The sequence below is a fragment of the Poecilia formosa genome, unplaced genomic scaffold (genome assembly GCF_000485575.1).
Source record: "Poecilia formosa unplaced genomic scaffold, Poecilia_formosa-5.1.2 Scaffold3, whole genome shotgun sequence".
In the NCBI taxonomy this organism is placed as follows: Eukaryota; Metazoa; Chordata; class Actinopteri; order Cyprinodontiformes; family Poeciliidae; genus Poecilia; species Poecilia formosa.
This window is the reverse complement of record NW_006799942.1, coordinates 4011824-4029358: the sequence shown is the minus strand read 5'-3', so window position 1 is coordinate 4029358 and position 17535 is coordinate 4011824. Positions and strand designations below refer to the sequence as shown.

The following is a 17535-nucleotide window of genomic DNA, read 5'->3' as shown; positions in this document are numbered from 1 at the left end:
TTCATCTACTTTGCAATAGTTAAATTTTAGTTCAAAATGACATATTCTCAGTTTTGTCTTCATAGCATATTTCTGCCACAATCAGGCGCGTACATGGTTCTGTACATCAGTGGCTGATGACTTGGACACAGAATTTTGGGTAACACTTTATTTGAAGGGGTGTGCATAAGACTGACATGGCACTGTCATAAACATGTCATAACACCTGTCATGAACATGAAGAAGTCTTTATGACTGTTTATGACAGTTGTCATGACGTGTCATTCGGTAAATAATGACACTTTTAATGCAAAACTTCTTGTTGGTTTACCTTCATCAGGGTCACTGGCTTGCAGGCGGGTAAGCAAAGCCTTGGGGGAGGCATTCTCATACACACTCGCCAGGTAATGAGTTGTCGAAAATGAGGGAGCATTGTCATTCACGTCCAACACTTTTAGAGAAATGTCAGATCGGCAGAACAGCCCTCCCCCATCAGTAGCCTGAGCAATGAGTTTGTAGGAGGGTGTTGTTTCTCTGTCTATTACGGTGGCGGTTCGCAATTCACCTTGAAACATGAAAGAAATATGTCAGAGCTTTAGCTACTTAGCTTTGGGAGTATTTGTTGCTTTTGCCATGAAAAAAGGAAATAATAAAAAAAAAAAAATAGAATGTACCAGTGTTGGCATCCATATAGAAATCTTCCACTCCGATGCCAAATAGTGAATACTGGATCTCAGCACTGGAACCTGAGTCAGCATCTGTTGCACCAACCGTCAGAATGCCCTTGTTAATAGGAATGTCCTCAGGAAAAGAGGCCCCGTACACCGCCTAGGACAGTAAAAAATATATATATATACCACCATATGAGAACAGATGACCACACGTGAAACAACATAGGTGTTTCTAATAAAAAAAACCCAAAGAAAAATGTGACTGTTTCTGCTTTGCCTCCATTACCCCTGCGGTTAGATCAAGGTCAACACAGTTAAGCACCCTTTTCTGGCCCAGCATCCATTCCAGCCAATAACTGCCTCTGGAAAAGAACTAAGTATCCTCATACACAGGCAAACATGTATGTACTGTATAGTGTGTAACACGTCTCCCTTTTTCTTTTCACTTAGCTATCCTTTGCGATATCTCAAAGTTGATTAGCTGATCATCTCATCAACAGATAATGGAACAGCCACTACCTTCAAAACTGATTAGGCGATAGTGTCTTTCTCTCTAATGGGATTACAATATTGTCTGTCACATACGCTGCAGTAGAAAGTTTAACTAGTTGTCATGTATCACATATTCATTTAGGGCTTTTAATAATAGATTCAGTGTTTTTGTAGGGTGGAGCAATTCTGCAACACGCAACTGAAATAATGTTTTAAAACAAGAATCAAGTGTGACATCTAATGTTGTCTTACATGAGACAGCAACATTGGTTTGAGGTAAAGTTCTTCACCTTTACCCCAAGCTAAAAGTTTATTACAGCTTATTTTAATAAGAATAAACCAGGATAATATTATTTTATGGAATAGCCTTCCGAAAGGTTGACTCCAGATGTATTAGAAGATTGTTAACCTCAGACCACGGCTGCATAACTCTTCAAACAGGCACACTGAAATGAAACTTACATTAACCAAGTAAAAGATAATAAATAATGCATGGTAAAAATTTTGGTAACCAAATGGGTATAAATGCAGTCATGTATGTTGCCATGAATTATATTCTCTTTCTAATAAAATTACTGTGTTTCTTTTACATTTACAAGAAGAAAAAAAAAACACACAAATTTGATTAATATGTATAAACAGCACGCTCGTAAGACACAATCTGACCTTAAACTTTTTCATGTTTTTAATTTTTAATGACAGACTAAATGCTTTGTATGCACATACACTTGCCTAACAAGAGTACAGAAGGACTACCAGAAGAGAAGAGGGAGATTGGGAGGAATTCAAAGGAAATTCTTAATGATTTTTAATAATTCTTCTGCTAATTTTGTCAAACTGAAGTACTGCTGAATATTAATAAACGGAATGAAATACTCCCAAAATATTCTCAGCCCATTTATCACTATACTTTGTGATCCTTTGTCTCACAAAGTTCATCCGTTAAAACTGTATAACAGCATGTTGTTAGATTTAGGGTTGTCAAGTTAGTACAAAAAGTTTAAATGAGATGACTATTATTTATGTGATTTAATGTCTTATGTTTATCATTCATTTTCATTTATTATTCACATTTTATTAATACATTTTTATGCTGATATACTATAAGAGTACAAGATGAAGATCAGGTTAAAAGTTTGCTGAAAACAATCCAAACATTTTTTTTTTTTTTGCACAATCAGATTGTACTTTAATGCACCGCTGAACAAAACACACGTTTTAACAAACACACTTTCTTTAATTTTCATTCCAAGTTAGAAATATGCTAATCCTAACATAATTTAACACTATGATTTACTCAGCCAAGCCTACATTAAAATTAGCCAAAAGAGGATTCATTAGTAATGAATCTGCAACTTCAAACTAGTTTAGAAATAAACGCATGCTATACAGTAGAAAAGATTGTTTTATTTGATGATTAATGCATTACTATCAAGGTTCTCCATGCCCAAACCCCAATTCTCAATCTTTTGTTGCCAAGTGTTTCCCGATTAGATTTAACCTAAATATAAAATTGTCAAAACAAAACAAACAAACATAAACAATGATTACATGGATGGATGGATGGATGGATGGATGGATGGATGGATGGATGGATGGATGGATAACAGACTTTAGACACTGTGTTAAGAATCACTCAACCAAATTTAACACAGCAGCTGTATTATGTAGCAACAATCAAACAGACAGTATTAAAGTCCTTTACAGATAAGAAAATGCAACGTATCTGAACCAGCATTGGTCACAGGTACATTTACTTGCTTTTCACATTAATATGTTGCACACCTACATATTTGCCCATCTCTAACCTGGTTGCAGATGGGACTGTTGTCATTGGCATCCATCACCGTTACCTCCACTGCAGTATGAGCGACATAGAGGCCATCGCTGGCCGTGATATTGAGCAAGTACCAGTCCTGTTGCTCACGATCCAGCAGACCACTGACATAAACCTTCCACTCCCCTTGCACAAGAGTAAGGCCAAACACTCCTCTCTGATTTCCCCCTGGAAACACACATAAGATTTGAAACCCACTGAAAAACAAAGGCAGACGTGATAGTGAACTGAAATTTTTAAAAGCCATGACCAACTGATTAAAACCATTCACACAGTCAAATTATAGGGATTCCTTTTTAGTGCAACCATCAACCACAATATCAGAGTGGAATTGTAGCCATGGATTATGGAAATTTGATGTTCAATGGTATTAATTAGCTTAATTACTACTGAATATGATATAATACAAACATAACTTAATCTGATCACATACAAATGATTTACTCCAGAACTTACATTTTTCTCATTGAATATTTTTTAATTAAATACAAGAACACGCAATGTGAAACAAACATTATTTCAGTGAATGAGGAAACAATGAAGTTAAGCTGCACAAACATTTATGACTTCATTTTCGTCACCTGTGATGTAAAAGCTGACGAGGCGGTTTTGGTCAGTACCATCTCGGTCTTTGGTTTTCAGGACAGCCACAACTTCACCGAGTGGATCACTCTCCTTCACGGCGCCTCTGTAGAACTCCCTCTCGAACCTCGGCGGGTTGTCGTTGACGTCCGACACGGTGATGGTCACCACTGTGGTGGAGGAGAGAGGCTGTGACTCGGCCAGATCGGAGGCCACGACTTCGAAGCTGTAACTCGAGCAGGCCTCGTGGTCCATTTGAGTCACTGTGGTGATCCAGCCTGTTTTGCTATCAATGGCAAAAACAGAACCGGTGGTGATTGGGCCGGTGAGGGACAAAGTGTCCTTCGTTAGGTCCGGGTTGTAGGTGAGCAGTAGCCCAAGGCTGTATGTCACCTGCAGTTTAAAGAAGATACACACACTACTATGCGCAAGTAAGTGTAACTTTTTTTTTTTTTATGATACAGATGTCTTCAATAAAGTTGAACTTGTTTTTCACATACCTGTCCATTAGAGCCCCAGTCCGGATCAAGAGCACGGACTTGAATTACTCTCGTCCCTGAAGGCATACCTTCCATCACTGTGGCTACGTACGTGCTGGTTTCAAACTCTGGCTTGTTGTCATTTACATCTAGAATCTGTAGGGTGATAAAATGTCTGTAATTAATCCATGAATAATGTAATTTATTCACAAAAATATAATACTACAAGGAGAAAAACATTGTCTGCAGTTTAATTCCTTGTAACCGCTTCAAATTAATAGAATTGCTCAGGCTTTTCAAGAAAGTGTGATAGTGACAGAGTTAATAAATAAAAATTTGACAGTTTGCTTTATTTTTCCCCTTGGACTGCAAAAAGTAAACGAAACCGAAAGGCTCCTTTCTGGGTTTCATCACAGACCTTCACTTCCAAGTCCACGGTTGACATGGTCTCGATCAAGTCTTTTCTTGCAGTTGCTGCAACCTTAAACCTGAAGCTGCTGACTTCCTCATAGTCCAATGGCTTCAGCAGCCGGATGAGACCCGTCTCTTTCTCCACTAGGAAGGTTGTCGCCTGGTTGCTGTCGATTGTCTCCCCAGGGACAGCAGTGAAGAACTCCGTCTGGCCAGGGCCTGTGTAAACGGAGCCCAGCACTGTTCCTACTGCAGTATCCTCAGGGATGGTAAAAGAATACTGAGGCTGGCTGAACGAGGGGATGAATGAATCTGGCGGGACGACTTGAATAAAGGCTGACACCAGGGAGTGTTTGGGAGCAGCGCCGCAGTCTGTGGCTTTGACGAAGAAGGACAGGACAGTTCCTTGAAGGTGGTCAACAGCACTTTTAGTCATCATCCAACCACTGTCTGGCTCCACCTGTGCAACCACAAGACCCACTTTAAAACTTTAAAGGCAACAGAAATTTTTTATTTTTATTTTTTTTTTAAAAAGCTATACAACCGAGGGAATATGTCCACTACTACATTATAATTTTTGGTCAGACCTCTGGATGTTTTTAACAAGCTGCCATGTTACAACCTCAAAGAATTTAATTAGATTTTACATAACAGGCCAGTTGTGAAGCATATCCACCTTTTACTGAAATTATAGCTGCAACTTTTCTAGTGTGTGCCTTGACCAGCTTACAGAATAATTATGTTGCTCCTTCTATTTTCCAAAATTACTCAAGCTTAGCTAGACTGGATGAGTAGCATCTGGGAACAGCAACATGGTAAACGGCTAGCACTTATGCAGCGCTTTATCAAGTCCAGGGCACCCCAAAGCGCTTCACACTACATTCAGTCATTCACGCACTGTTGGTGGAAAGCTGCTGGAGTGTAGCCACAGCTGCTCTGGGGCACACTGACATGCACCGGCGCCACCTGACCACCACCAGCAGGCAAAGCAGATGCAGTGTCTTGCCCAAGGACACAACAACCTAAGTGAGCAGAGTGGGAATTGAGCTGACAACCCACAAATTTTGGGATGAATGCCTACCATGGCTTTTAAATAGGATTCAGCCATAGCATTTGGGTGCTCCATTCTAATACATTAAAATCTATGGACCTACACAAATGTTCTGACATTCGTATACCACGTGTCACCATGCTGTGACGATGTTCTGACACAGTGTCAGAACAACATGCTGTCATATCAGAGCCTACGTCTCTAATATGTTTTTGTCCAGTTTTACCATGTATTTAGCTCCATTCATCTTAAAGCCAATTTCTAATCAACTTCCCCGTCCGAATGTAGAAGGGTGTGTTGAATTCCACTGTATGCCATGCTTTTCAGATTTCATTTGTTAAAAATTTGAAAACTATATCTTGTTTTTCTTCTTCACAATTGTCTACTACATTTGTTGATCTAAACACATAAAAATCCTAATAAAATACAAATATTTGTGCTTGAAACAGTTCAAGCGGTATGACACTTGTGCACAGCACTGTGCATCCCAAATTTTTTTTTTTCAAAGAATTCCAGTAAATTAATCCATGATTAACATTACATCTGTCTTCAGAGCAGATGTCCACGTTATAAATTTTAAATAATTGTCTTTCACCAACTGCCCGGAAAATCAACCCCAGTGCAAAATTATCGTGATTTAATGGACAAAATATGTAGTCTACATCAAACAGATGGAGTTTAATCCTATAAAATAAGTAGGGGGGTATCATCTGACAATATCCCATCACTAAAAATCAGGTTACGCTTTTCCACATGTCGTGCAATTATGAGGTTTGCGTCTTTCTCATGAAGGACAGTAGATTATACTATGACCAAAATTAACTGACCTCCAGCACATCAACCAGTGACAGACGAGCCTCACTGTAAAGGGAGTAAGTTATCCTCCCATTAGAGCCAGCATCAGGGTCAGTGGCCTGAATCTGTGTGACAAGAGAACCTTTAGCAACATTAGCTTTAATGCTCATGCGGTACTCCGTGGCTCTGAACTGTGGAGCGTTGTCATTTTCATCTGCCAGGACCACTCGCACGGTGCAAAATGATGCGCGACCTGTTAAAGAGAAAACACATAGTTGTCACATTCCCAGTCCATGAAGCATAAGTGTTTTGCTTGTTTTATCACTTAGAGATTTGACTCCGGGTCATTTTAGTCCTCAGCAAATTTGTAAAGCTCTTTTGTACCCACACACTAGCATTTCATTATTTTCTACTTTCATGTTAAAAGTAGAAATTTTGTGTAGGAGTATATTTCTGTATTACAGTATGTTCAATTAATTATGGAGACGAATAATCCTAAAAATGTACCAATCATACATAGATTCAATTGAATGCAGGCATTTTCTGGAGCTTTGAAATAATTGCATTTCCATTGACCATAACTCTGATCAGCTTGGATACGAAAGAACCTAAACTGCAAAAATACAAAAATAGAGAATTGTGAACTGTATAGCATTTGAGCAACTCCTGATAAAAATAAAATAAAAAAAGAATATAAGAGGTACAAACGTGAATACCTCCTCCATCCAAGGCCATTACTGTCAGCACCATGTCTTTGTTCACAGGATTTTCTCTGTCTAATCTCTGAAGAGTGGAAATGACCCCGTCTGCATCGATGCCGAACTTGATTTTCCCCAGGTCATTGATGAACGAGTAGGTTATCTGACCATTCAGCCCAGAGTCCTCATCCATTGCTGAAACCTGGAGTCCATTTGCAAATTCAGTCAAAATGTGCTCCCTTTAAATATTGCAATTAATTACAAGTCAGACAGATTGAAAAAAAAATCTTAATTACTTGGATGACTTTGGTTCCTGGAGGCGAATTTTCAAGAACCTCAGCCAGGTAAAACCTTTGACTGAATACTGGGCTGTACAGATTGGCTCCCAGGACACGTACAATTACCTGCAAATCACAACTACAGTCACCCAGTCATCCTCTCGATCATTGTCTGCTGACATGTTGTGGATGTCATCACAATAAGGACAACTGGGTGGTTTGTCAAACATAATCAGATAAACGTATAAACGAGCAAACCACCAATTCAGACTCCCAACATACTTTTCATGTAAAATTCCATACTTTTCCACACTCGGCATTCCAGAATTCTTAGTCCTTTATGTTTACTTTAAAATATGAAATACTAAAGTTTACTATGAATTTCTGGTAAAAAGTGAAGGAAAGACAAACAAGGGTAAGGTAGAACGAAAGAGAATGAAGAAAAATAAGTTGGGAAAGAAAGAAACCAATTAGGAAAGAAGAAAAGACACATAGGAGGTGGAGCAGAGGAAGGAAACAAGTAAAAACAGAAGGGAGGAACAGAAGGAAGAAACAAGGATAGCAAGAAGAAAAAACACAAGGAGGAGATGAAGAAAGGACGCAAGAAAAAGGAAAAACATGAGGGAGGAGATATGATGCAAGGAAAGAATTAGGACAGCAAAATATAAAAGGTAGGATACCAGGACGGAAGAACAGATGAAAGGAGGCAAAGAGACAAGGAAGAAGGACAAGCAGTAGAAAAAGAAGGGAGTCATGAGTATTGAAGTTAAGGAAGAATACAAAGAAGGATGAAAGAAGGAACAACAGAATGTAGACAACAAACCAAAAAGTAATGCAATAAACTGTCTACATTCCCAGAATATCCCTTCAATCACAGAGAACCTGCATATCTCTTTTTAATAGTTTTTCCTGTATTTGGCTTAACTGTCATGATACAAATAGGATGAGAAGTTACTATTAAACATGTCTAAAATGTTAGCGTTAAAATAAATCCCATTTGTAATTGCCGCAAAGTGACAAATGCGTGGATGTTTTCCAGTTAGCCACTCAACGTCACAGTAAATTCGATGTGACACAGCATTAACCTCCTGCAGCAACCCCACACTCATCCCAGTTAGCTGTGGCAGATGTTTGCCATAATTTCCAACTGAGACATCGCTAACAAAGGTCACTCGGCTCGCGCTATCATTGCTTGGAGAGGTTTTGAAAGAGGGCAAATAAACTGACAGGACCAGACTGTAAGCTGCTGAGAAGCGGGTTCACCTGAGCAGTGTTGGTGAAGACTCCATCTGACACAGACACATTGAGTTGATAGAAGAGTTTCATGCCTTGTCTCCTCTTGTTAGACAGACGAAGCACCCCTGTATCTGGCTCCATCATGAAAGTCATTTTCTCATTCCCTGAGAGAATACTATACCTACGGGAAAAAAAAAAAATGATTATAAGAGTATAATCTTGCAATCAGACTCTGACGTTATTATGGGTTATGGTCGCAGAAAGCTGAAACCGGAAATACTGCTGCTTCAGTAAAATACTTAAAAACGATGAATGATGTTCATTTAATTTTAAAACAATAATGTTGCTGAATGGTTTGATTGCACGTTGAGAAAAAAAGAATTCAAGCATATTTATATTTTACATATTGATCACTAATACATTCAAATATTAGAATTTTACAATAAAAAATATTTAAAAAAACTATAGCTATCTAAAAACATTAGCTCTCACCTCAGCCTCTGAGCATCACAGATGTCAGCATCTGACGCTTGAAGGCAAGTCACAAAGTGCCCTCTGGGAGCCAGGTCACTGACAAAAGCCTCGTACACCGCTTGGCTGAAATTAGGGGGGTTGTCGTTTGTGTCAGTTACAACCACAGTGACACTAACATCAGTGCTCAGGGCAGGATCTCCACTGTCTGTCGCCCTGACAATGAAGTTGTGGCGCTGCATGAGCTCATAGTCAAGCATGCGTGACGTGAATATCAATCCCCTGCTGCTGTCAATTTGGAAGTAGTCGGTGCTGTTGTAGATGTCAGACAGGATCTGGTAAGTCACTACGGCGTTTTTCTCCGAGTCCTGGTCTGGTGCAAAGACCTGAAGGGAAAGGAACAGAACATTTTGGAATGCCTTATGCATTATTCAGGACCGAGAGTATAAAAAAAATACCAGAAAGAGAAAAAAAAAAAGTAGATAGTAGTAGTGGAAGTTTAAGACAGAGCCTGGCAGCACAAATCACAGTTACACCTGCATACATACCTTTTGGTTATCTATATTGGTTTTATGGGAGTTGCTTCCCAGAATAAGAAATGAACTAAAGCAATGTCTCTCTGCTTTCAAATTAAAAATATATAAAAATGTAACCATTGAAATTAAATTTGAAAAGGGAAGTTGGGAGAATAACTGAGCAATGAAGCAACAGTGTCATTTTCTGAACCAGAACAACCAGCAATTTCCAAACTGTTTGTTCAAGGCCGTCAACTAAACAAATATGAAAGAGCCACATTCATAATGTGAATGATGAAAATGACTCGAGCTTGTAATAATGATGTGGCTTAATTGCCACAAAGATGTTCTACAAGAAAATAAATTAACAGCAGCTATTGTTGAGGTCAATTACTCATTTTCAAATGTCAATGTAAATACACCACTGCACCAAGAAATAAGCTTGTGACCAGAGTTGTTAGATTATCCTGCTTGATCTTGAAATTGTTTGAAATCATCGTTGGTGATCCATGAATGCATCAAAAGTGACAACAGGTCTTGCTCACAGCAACACTTATCCGTGTGGGAGAGTTCAAGAAATGTTTTTTTTTCAGTAGGTAATAGGGAGGGTAAGGTCTCTGCTCTCTAAAGAATTCACCAAGACATTGCTGTTTGAAGATTACTGTGTTAGACACTAAAACTGAACTCTGTCATTATTTTGTTTTAGTTTTAAAATAGTAAAATCTTGTTTTATAGTTGCTGCACATAAATAATATGGTGTTACTTCTGGTCTTCTTAACACAATCTTCCTTACATGTACTTTTTCTTTTATCATCGCAAACAAAGTGCTAACAGGGAGGAGTGGGGGGAGCTGGGGGCTTACTCCAAGACATGCATTCCTGAAGAATCGAATCACCAGGTTGACGTAATAATGCTTCAACATGATCCACATGCAGTACTCAAACAGTCCAATCTCCAAGTTTAATTAGTCATTTCAGTCTAAGAACAAACAAAGAAACAACAAAAGTCTGGCAGAGATGGAGACGCAACTTTGCCTGCAGGTAGCAATAAGAATAAGAATACATGTTACTTTTTACGTGAATTAATGTTTACGCTGTCAGTTGAACTCGTCCACAAAAATTTTTAAATTGACATATAAAACAATATTGATACTTTTGCTCCACATCATCGATCCATTTGTTATACTTCTATGTATAACAAATACTTACAAGTATAGCCACCCACCTGTAGAACAGATGTTCCAATCATGGAGTTCTCAGATAGCATAGCAGAGTACGACGTGTTCTGAAAAAGTGGGGGGTTGTCGTTCACATCTAGTACAACAATGTCTACATCCACCTCAGACTTTGCCCCTGTCAAGGTATCGGTAGCTTTCACTGTTAGGCGGTAGTACTGCATGGTCTCGTAGTCTAATGGATATCTCACACTGATGATTCCTGTATCAAAGCCGATGTCAAACTGAAAGGAAGGGTCTCCGTCTGAGATGGTGAAGATGATGTCCTGGCCCTCTGGGCTGCTTGCATTGATGCCCAGAACAGAGGTGGAAACTTCTACATCTTCTCTGACTGTTACACCATAGAACGGCTTGTCAAACACTGGCATGGCTTTGTTGACGACTGTAACAGGCAGCTCCACTTCGCTGGACAGTCGAGGGAATCCACCATCAGCCGCAATGATAATCAACCTGTACTCTGCATTTGATAGGTCAGCTTCAAACGCTCGTTTTAAGACCAGCTCTCCAGTCACCGGATTCATCTGGATAAAGTAAAAATATTACCATGTTAATTTTCAAGATCTTGTCATGAAAATTGGACCAAATTTAAAACGGAAGCCACTGTAATTTTCAGCAACCTCAAAGTCCCTGTGCTGCGTCTTCAGGCTGTAAGTCACTTCTCCGTTCAGATCAAAGTCTCGATCAACAGCAGACACCATGAAGATGGCTGATCCTGGCTCTGCTTCCACCTGCACTGCAGCATAGTAGGGGAGGTTCACAAACTCTGGAGCGTTGTCATTTAGATCTTCCACCTATATCAAAAACAAATGAAATCATAAAGAAACATGTACTTTCATGGAACATAATAGTCTTAAAAAATAAGGGCATCCTCTTACCCTTAATCTTTTAGCCTATTTAACCCTTATTTCATAAGGGTTAAGTAGGATATTTCCTACCTAAATCTTACCATCGGATTTAGGTAGTACAGAAGTGATGATGTTATCTTAAACCAATGCACTTCATTACCTGATAATTGCAAAATGTTTAAACCTCCACATAGGGAATAGTTATCTTATTTGGATGCCAACAAAAAAAGGTGGTAGCAAAGTGCTTTAGGAAACAACTGCTGCCGCCCAACAATCTGGGAAGGGTTGCAATGTCCTTAATAATTTGCAAACAAACAACAACAACAAATCTATGTCATAATGAGAAATATTATTCAAAAATGAAATACACAAAAGACAGAAGTGAACATTTCTGCAAATTTACCTCAAGGATTAACTGTGCAAAGCCAAAAATTAAAAAGAAAAATCCCCCCAAAAAGACATACTAAGCAGGACTCAAAATGTCAGAAAGTGTTCATGACAGCACAATTAGAAAAAAAGACACGCATGACTTGTTTAAAAGGACTGTCAGGAGAAAAGCTATTCTCTGTGAAAATAAATACGGTAGTGTAAGATCTAAATTCATCCACTGAGGGACAGTTATAGATATTTTAATTTTATTCTGTAACTTTGATTTGAAAGTTAACTTACTAAACTACAACTTCTAGCAAACTATACTGGCATGAAATGAGACAAAATTATGCTTGTCAATAACCCAACTCAACGTATCAGCTCATAAGCATGGTAACAATCTGGGCAGCAATAGTAACTGGTCACTTTCTATTACGGTAATTGGTTTTCCCACAGATTCCAATCTAAACAAAAGTATTCTAGAGTTAACTGTGAGGCCATATGCCTACACATGGCCTCTCAGAAAATGTGACCACAAGAAGGACAACTATCTGATGAACAGAAGCAAAATTAAAACAGAATGGTTAGAACAAAAATAAGCTAAGAGGAAGCAATGGCTTAGTCAAAGCCCTGACTTGCCTTGAGAGAGATGTGCAAACAATTCCTCAAACCTGAATATCACCACCTTACTATCGTAACACTATGTGCCAATAGAACAACCATCAAACTATAAACCTCAGGAACCTAATAGCTGTTAGTGTATTGGTGGACTTGTCCATGTTTTTGCATCCTTTGAAGATTTTCACTATTTGTCACATTTGATCTACCAATATTTTACGATATTTTATATATGGCAGATACAAGGTTATTAAATTCTACCAACAAAAACTGCGGTAAAGATTGAACTCAACTTTTTCTACTCTCATATGGCTAGATACAATCCAATACAACAACTGTGTTCACCTCGTGACTGAAGTCTAATTTGTGCAAATAATTTCAGTACAAATGCAAATATCTACAAAAGGCTTAGAGGGCGTGGCTTAGTGGCTCATAAAGGCACAGATTAGAAAACATGATTGAACAAACAGCATCACAAAAATCAAGTTGTGCAACTGTTAAAGTTGATTTATAGTACAAAATTCAAATAACATACATCAATGTTTGTGGTTGTACCATTGCAAATTGTGGGTGTGGATACTTTTGTAAGGCTCTACAGCTAAAATCAAGCATGTTCTTTAGCTTCTGTTTTCAACATTTGTTTCAAGAAGGTTCAAGGCAGTATTTTACAGCAAAGATCAAGCTACTTTTTCAGAGCACCAACTGTACAGGAGATCTAACATAAGCCACAAGGCAAAGAAAACCATGTGAACAAAATTTAAAGAACTTCACATCTTGACAGGATTTCAACGCAGACCCAGTAACAAACTGTAGTCTGAGTCGCTGAGTAGCTGTGGAACAGCGTACATGGGTGCACAGGATGAATCGTAAAGTAAACACCTCAAATTTAATGGAAGGCTAACTTGACATACTAAAAGAAAATGTACAAAATAAGAAAAAAATAAATAAACTTTCAAATTAAAGTGATTAACTTTGCCATAGACGCATATAAATACAACAGAATCAAGATAAAACAATTAGTTGGATAAAATAATTACACATTATTTTCTTCTGTGATGGTGCTCTGATTCTGTCTTTTGTTGCAAATCAAACACAACACTTCCGTTTCCAGCAGCGTTTCTTCTCAAGAGCCCCAAAGCACTCACTGATAGCTTGTGTCAAGATGAGTTCAACTTAAACCCAGAAAGGCCTTTTGATCACCACTTGTGCTTTAAAGCGCTCAAGAAGAAGCACAGATATGAATTCTGAATGCTTTTTCATCAATAGATTCATTCTATTCATCAATAGAATGATGAAAGATCAGGAATTTCTGATCTTTCCGTCATTAACGTCATCTTTAGACACACACACACACCTACACACACACACACACGCACGCATGCACACACACGTTTCCAGTCAATTAACACCCACCTGTACTTGCACAGTCACCCTCGCCACCCTCAGGATCTCATCTTCTCTGCTGACTTCCACCACAAGCTCGTAACTTCCCATTTCTTCACGGTCAAAAGGAACACCAGTGGTAAGCACCACTCCACATGTAGGCCGTATTGTGAACCGTCCTCCAGGGTTTAGCAGAGTGTATTTCAGTGGCTCGTTGAGGTGATGACCCACTGTATTTACGACAGTCACTAATGTGATGTCGGGTTTGTTCTCTGGAATGGAGGCTGAATATATGGGGCGGGTGAAGAGCAGGCCACTGTCAACAGCTTCTCTCACAAGCACGGTGACGGACGCCATGCTGGAAAAACGCCCGTCCCAGACCTCAAACACACAGCAGTGTTTTTGTTTCACAAAACAGCATTTCAGAAGTAGCTGACAATAAAAAAGTAAACATTTGAATGTGCATTTGTTGAGAATGCATTAGATTCTTGTGTTTTAGGAAACCCCCCTTTAAAAAGCTGCTTAATACTTTGTATGGTCACCTGAACATCTTGGGCTGTAAGTTCAATGATCCAGACACAGTAATTCACTCCCCCAAATAAATCACAAATTCACTAAAGCTCCACTGCTGTGTAAGTAACTATAAACATTTTACATGCAGAGGTAAGTACAGTTTCTCCAGAGTATCTGCATTTCACACAGCATGAGATTAAACAATGCTTATATATGGCTATGTCTACAAATCCTGAGTCAATTCTGTAACAGTGGGATTCAATGCAGATATGATATGAGTTCATGTAAATTCTAAGAGTTTGCCAGTTGATCAAGTGTTCACTCTTCTCTGAGAAAATTGGTGGTATATGTGCCAAGACAAACTATAACTTATGACTTACCTTCACACTGAAGCGATAACGGTCTTTGCTGAGGTTAGGATTAGTGATAGTCACAACTCCAGTATTGCGCTGAACGGTAAAGCATTCCACACTGTTATCCACCAGGGAATAGGCTAACTTGGGTGTGAGAGATTTTTCTTTGTCACCAGTCATATCAGGGTCTAAAGCCTCAACCCGGAAGACCTCAACTCCCACGTATGTTGGCAGTAGAAGGACTGTCTCGTAGGTGTCCTGAGAGAACTTTGGGGGTGAGTCATTCATGTTGATCACCTAAGACAAGGTGTATGAGGGGGGGGAATGACATCTACTTTAACATCTGAAGAAAATAAAAGGAATTGTACTTTTTGGAATATATGGAATATGCAGTACTTGCCTTTATAATCACCTCTGCGGGACTGTCAGCACTCTTAGGTGGTTGACCACTGTCTTGAACATGAACCCGAAAATTGAACTCTGGATAGGTTTCGTAGTCCAAACTGGCAATGGTTCTGAAATTTTACAACACAATCTATAAGAAATTGTTAAATTATATCAATAGTGAGCTAAATGGTCTTACTTCTACACAGCTTTTGCACCTACCGAATTGATCCTGTCCCAGAGTCCACACTGAAAAACATACGAGCGGTCTCTTCTATGATCTGGAACACTAACAGGGAATTATGATTGCGATCCTTATCCGTGGCCTGGATAACCAAGGGGTTACCGTCCTCTCCGAGTACAACACTGTTGACTGGAGCAGCTTCACTAACTGTGCCCATATATCTGTCAAGCGATAAGAGAAAAAATTATTGGAAGGAAGAATGCCCTTCTTAAATCTCTCTGGGAAATACCGTTATTCTTACAAGGGCTCAAAACTATTTGCCCATTTCCACCAGCATTATTACCTTATTTTCTGAAATTCAGGTTGGTTATCGTTGACATCCACCACTTGGATGATGACACTGGTGCTGGCCTCCACTCCTGCCATACTCAAGGCACGCACCATCAGAAAGTAGGATGTTATTTGCTGCAGTACAACAACATTCAATCAGCACAGTCACATTTCTTGAGTGTTAGGGGTTTTGGCCTTTGGTTTGATTGTGATTGATTATTTTTTGCAGCTTATTCATGTTCAATATTTTGTGTCATATTAATTTGTCCTTCAGTCTATTTTCATACTTTATTCTTGTGTTTCCCTTCCTGTATATTTATAGTTTCTTTATGGTTATTCCTGTCATGATCTGTACTTGCCATATTCTGTTCAGTCTCCTTTGTCCATTATTGCTTGAGTTAATTCGTATGTAATTACTTTCTTAGTTTATTCTTGAGTTTTGTTCTGTCTACATTTCTAATTAGTTCCCTTAAAAGTCACCCCCTCCTTTTGGTTTATTGTTCATTTGTGCTTAGATGCTCTCAATCCTGGTGTCATTTTGTAAGGATTTGAGTTTTTCCGTGTGTTTATTTAGGATTCTGTGTCAGTTGAGTTTCCGTGTTGTCCTGTCTACCCTTGATTTATCCCAGCTGTGTCTAGTTCCCTTGATTACCCCCTGTGTATGTATACCCACTTGTGTTTCTTGTTCTCTGTCACGTCCTTGTCTAGACTGTCTAGTTGTCTCTTGTCTGCCGTCTATTGATTACTGTTTACCAGTTGCTACGAGAGACTATCTCCTATCTTTTGCTCCTCTGTGCTGCCTGGATTTTTGTCCTTTTTTCAACATTAAACCATCATCACTACTCAACCACCTAATCTTGACACATTCTTGACCAATCTGAAGTCTATCCCCAATGAAACATTTTACACTTAAATAACTTTGTGACTCTGGACATCTCTAATCATTAGTGTTAGTTTTTACCATATAAAAACCTATTATAGCAATATGAAAGACAAGAGCATCCATAAAAGGAAAAGAAAATGTGTAGGGTTAAGTTAAAAGGTATTCTTTGCAAGACAGCAACTGTCTGAAAGTGTATTTTATTGTTAGAGTACTTTTGTTAAAAGACTCTTAATTTGGATGCTACTATTTACTCTGATGCAATGTTAAACTTTTCCTAGATTTTCTTAATGAAAAGGAAAAAAAAACAAAACAAACGGTAACAAACCTCAAAGTCGAGCAGTTTGCGGGTAGTAATTACTCCAGTGTGGTGGTTAATAAAGAAGCAGCGCTCCTCATTGCCCCTGACAATGTCATAAATGAGCGGTGAGCGGCTGAGGGCACTGAGAGTGGTCACGTATGATCCTAATTTGCTATTCTCCATTATCTGCAGAAACGGACATCAGTGATACATTTTAAACCCCTTAATGAGTTATGTGCAGTGGTTCATTTAGGTATTTACGAGCCCAATCTTTGTTTAATCTCCCCTCCCTGTCCCCCCGCAGCCACTTCACCTGTGAACCCATTGTTCTCTCTTTACCTCGGCCTGATACTCCTTTTGAGAGAATTGAGGTTTGGAGAAGTCAGAGAGCATCAGGGAAATGCGGACCGAAGCGGTGGCCATTAATGGAGGAAAGCCGCTGTCTATTGCCCGCACAGTGAGGGTGTAGAAGCCCAGAGAGGTGAGATCCAGGTCCTTTGCAATGAAGATAAGGCCTGTGGTATTATTTATGGTAAACAGACCCCCTGTGTTGCCTGTAAACAGAAGATGGCAGGCTTTATTAATGAGTAATAATGATAAAAATCTAATCACAAATGCATATTCATTCAAATACAATAAAAACAGA

At 38.9% G+C, this 17535-nt stretch overlaps 1 protein-coding gene across 4 annotated transcripts in view; it reads right to left on the bottom strand.

Moving 5' to 3' along the window:
• fat3b (FAT atypical cadherin 3b) overlaps positions 1 to 17535 on the bottom strand; it is a 76814-nt gene that overhangs the window by 26539 nt on the left and 32740 nt on the right. For all 4 annotated transcript variants that reach the window (XM_016673453.1, XM_016673454.1, XM_007557990.2 and 1 more), the window contains 20 exons: positions 17229 to 17443; positions 16917 to 17075; positions 15722 to 15843; positions 15417 to 15599; positions 15211 to 15325; positions 14838 to 15107; positions 13975 to 14325; positions 11347 to 11520; positions 10720 to 11250; positions 9002 to 9366; positions 8537 to 8690; positions 7292 to 7399; positions 7014 to 7197; positions 6330 to 6550; positions 4459 to 4911; positions 4062 to 4196; positions 3561 to 3954; positions 2951 to 3147; positions 654 to 807; positions 311 to 544 (listed from right to left, as the gene is read on the bottom strand). In XM_016673453.1, the coding sequence (XP_016528939.1) occupies positions 311 to 544; positions 654 to 807; positions 2951 to 3147; positions 3561 to 3954; positions 4062 to 4196; positions 4459 to 4911; positions 6330 to 6550; positions 7014 to 7197; positions 7292 to 7399; positions 8537 to 8690; positions 9002 to 9366; positions 10720 to 11250; positions 11347 to 11520; positions 13975 to 14325; positions 14838 to 15107; positions 15211 to 15325; positions 15417 to 15599; positions 15722 to 15843; positions 16917 to 17075; positions 17229 to 17443 (4719 nt within the window). The remainder of the gene's footprint in view (positions 1 to 310; positions 545 to 653; positions 808 to 2950; positions 3148 to 3560; positions 3955 to 4061; positions 4197 to 4458; positions 4912 to 6329; positions 6551 to 7013; positions 7198 to 7291; positions 7400 to 8536; positions 8691 to 9001; positions 9367 to 10719; positions 11251 to 11346; positions 11521 to 13974; positions 14326 to 14837; positions 15108 to 15210; positions 15326 to 15416; positions 15600 to 15721; positions 15844 to 16916; positions 17076 to 17228; positions 17444 to 17535) is intronic.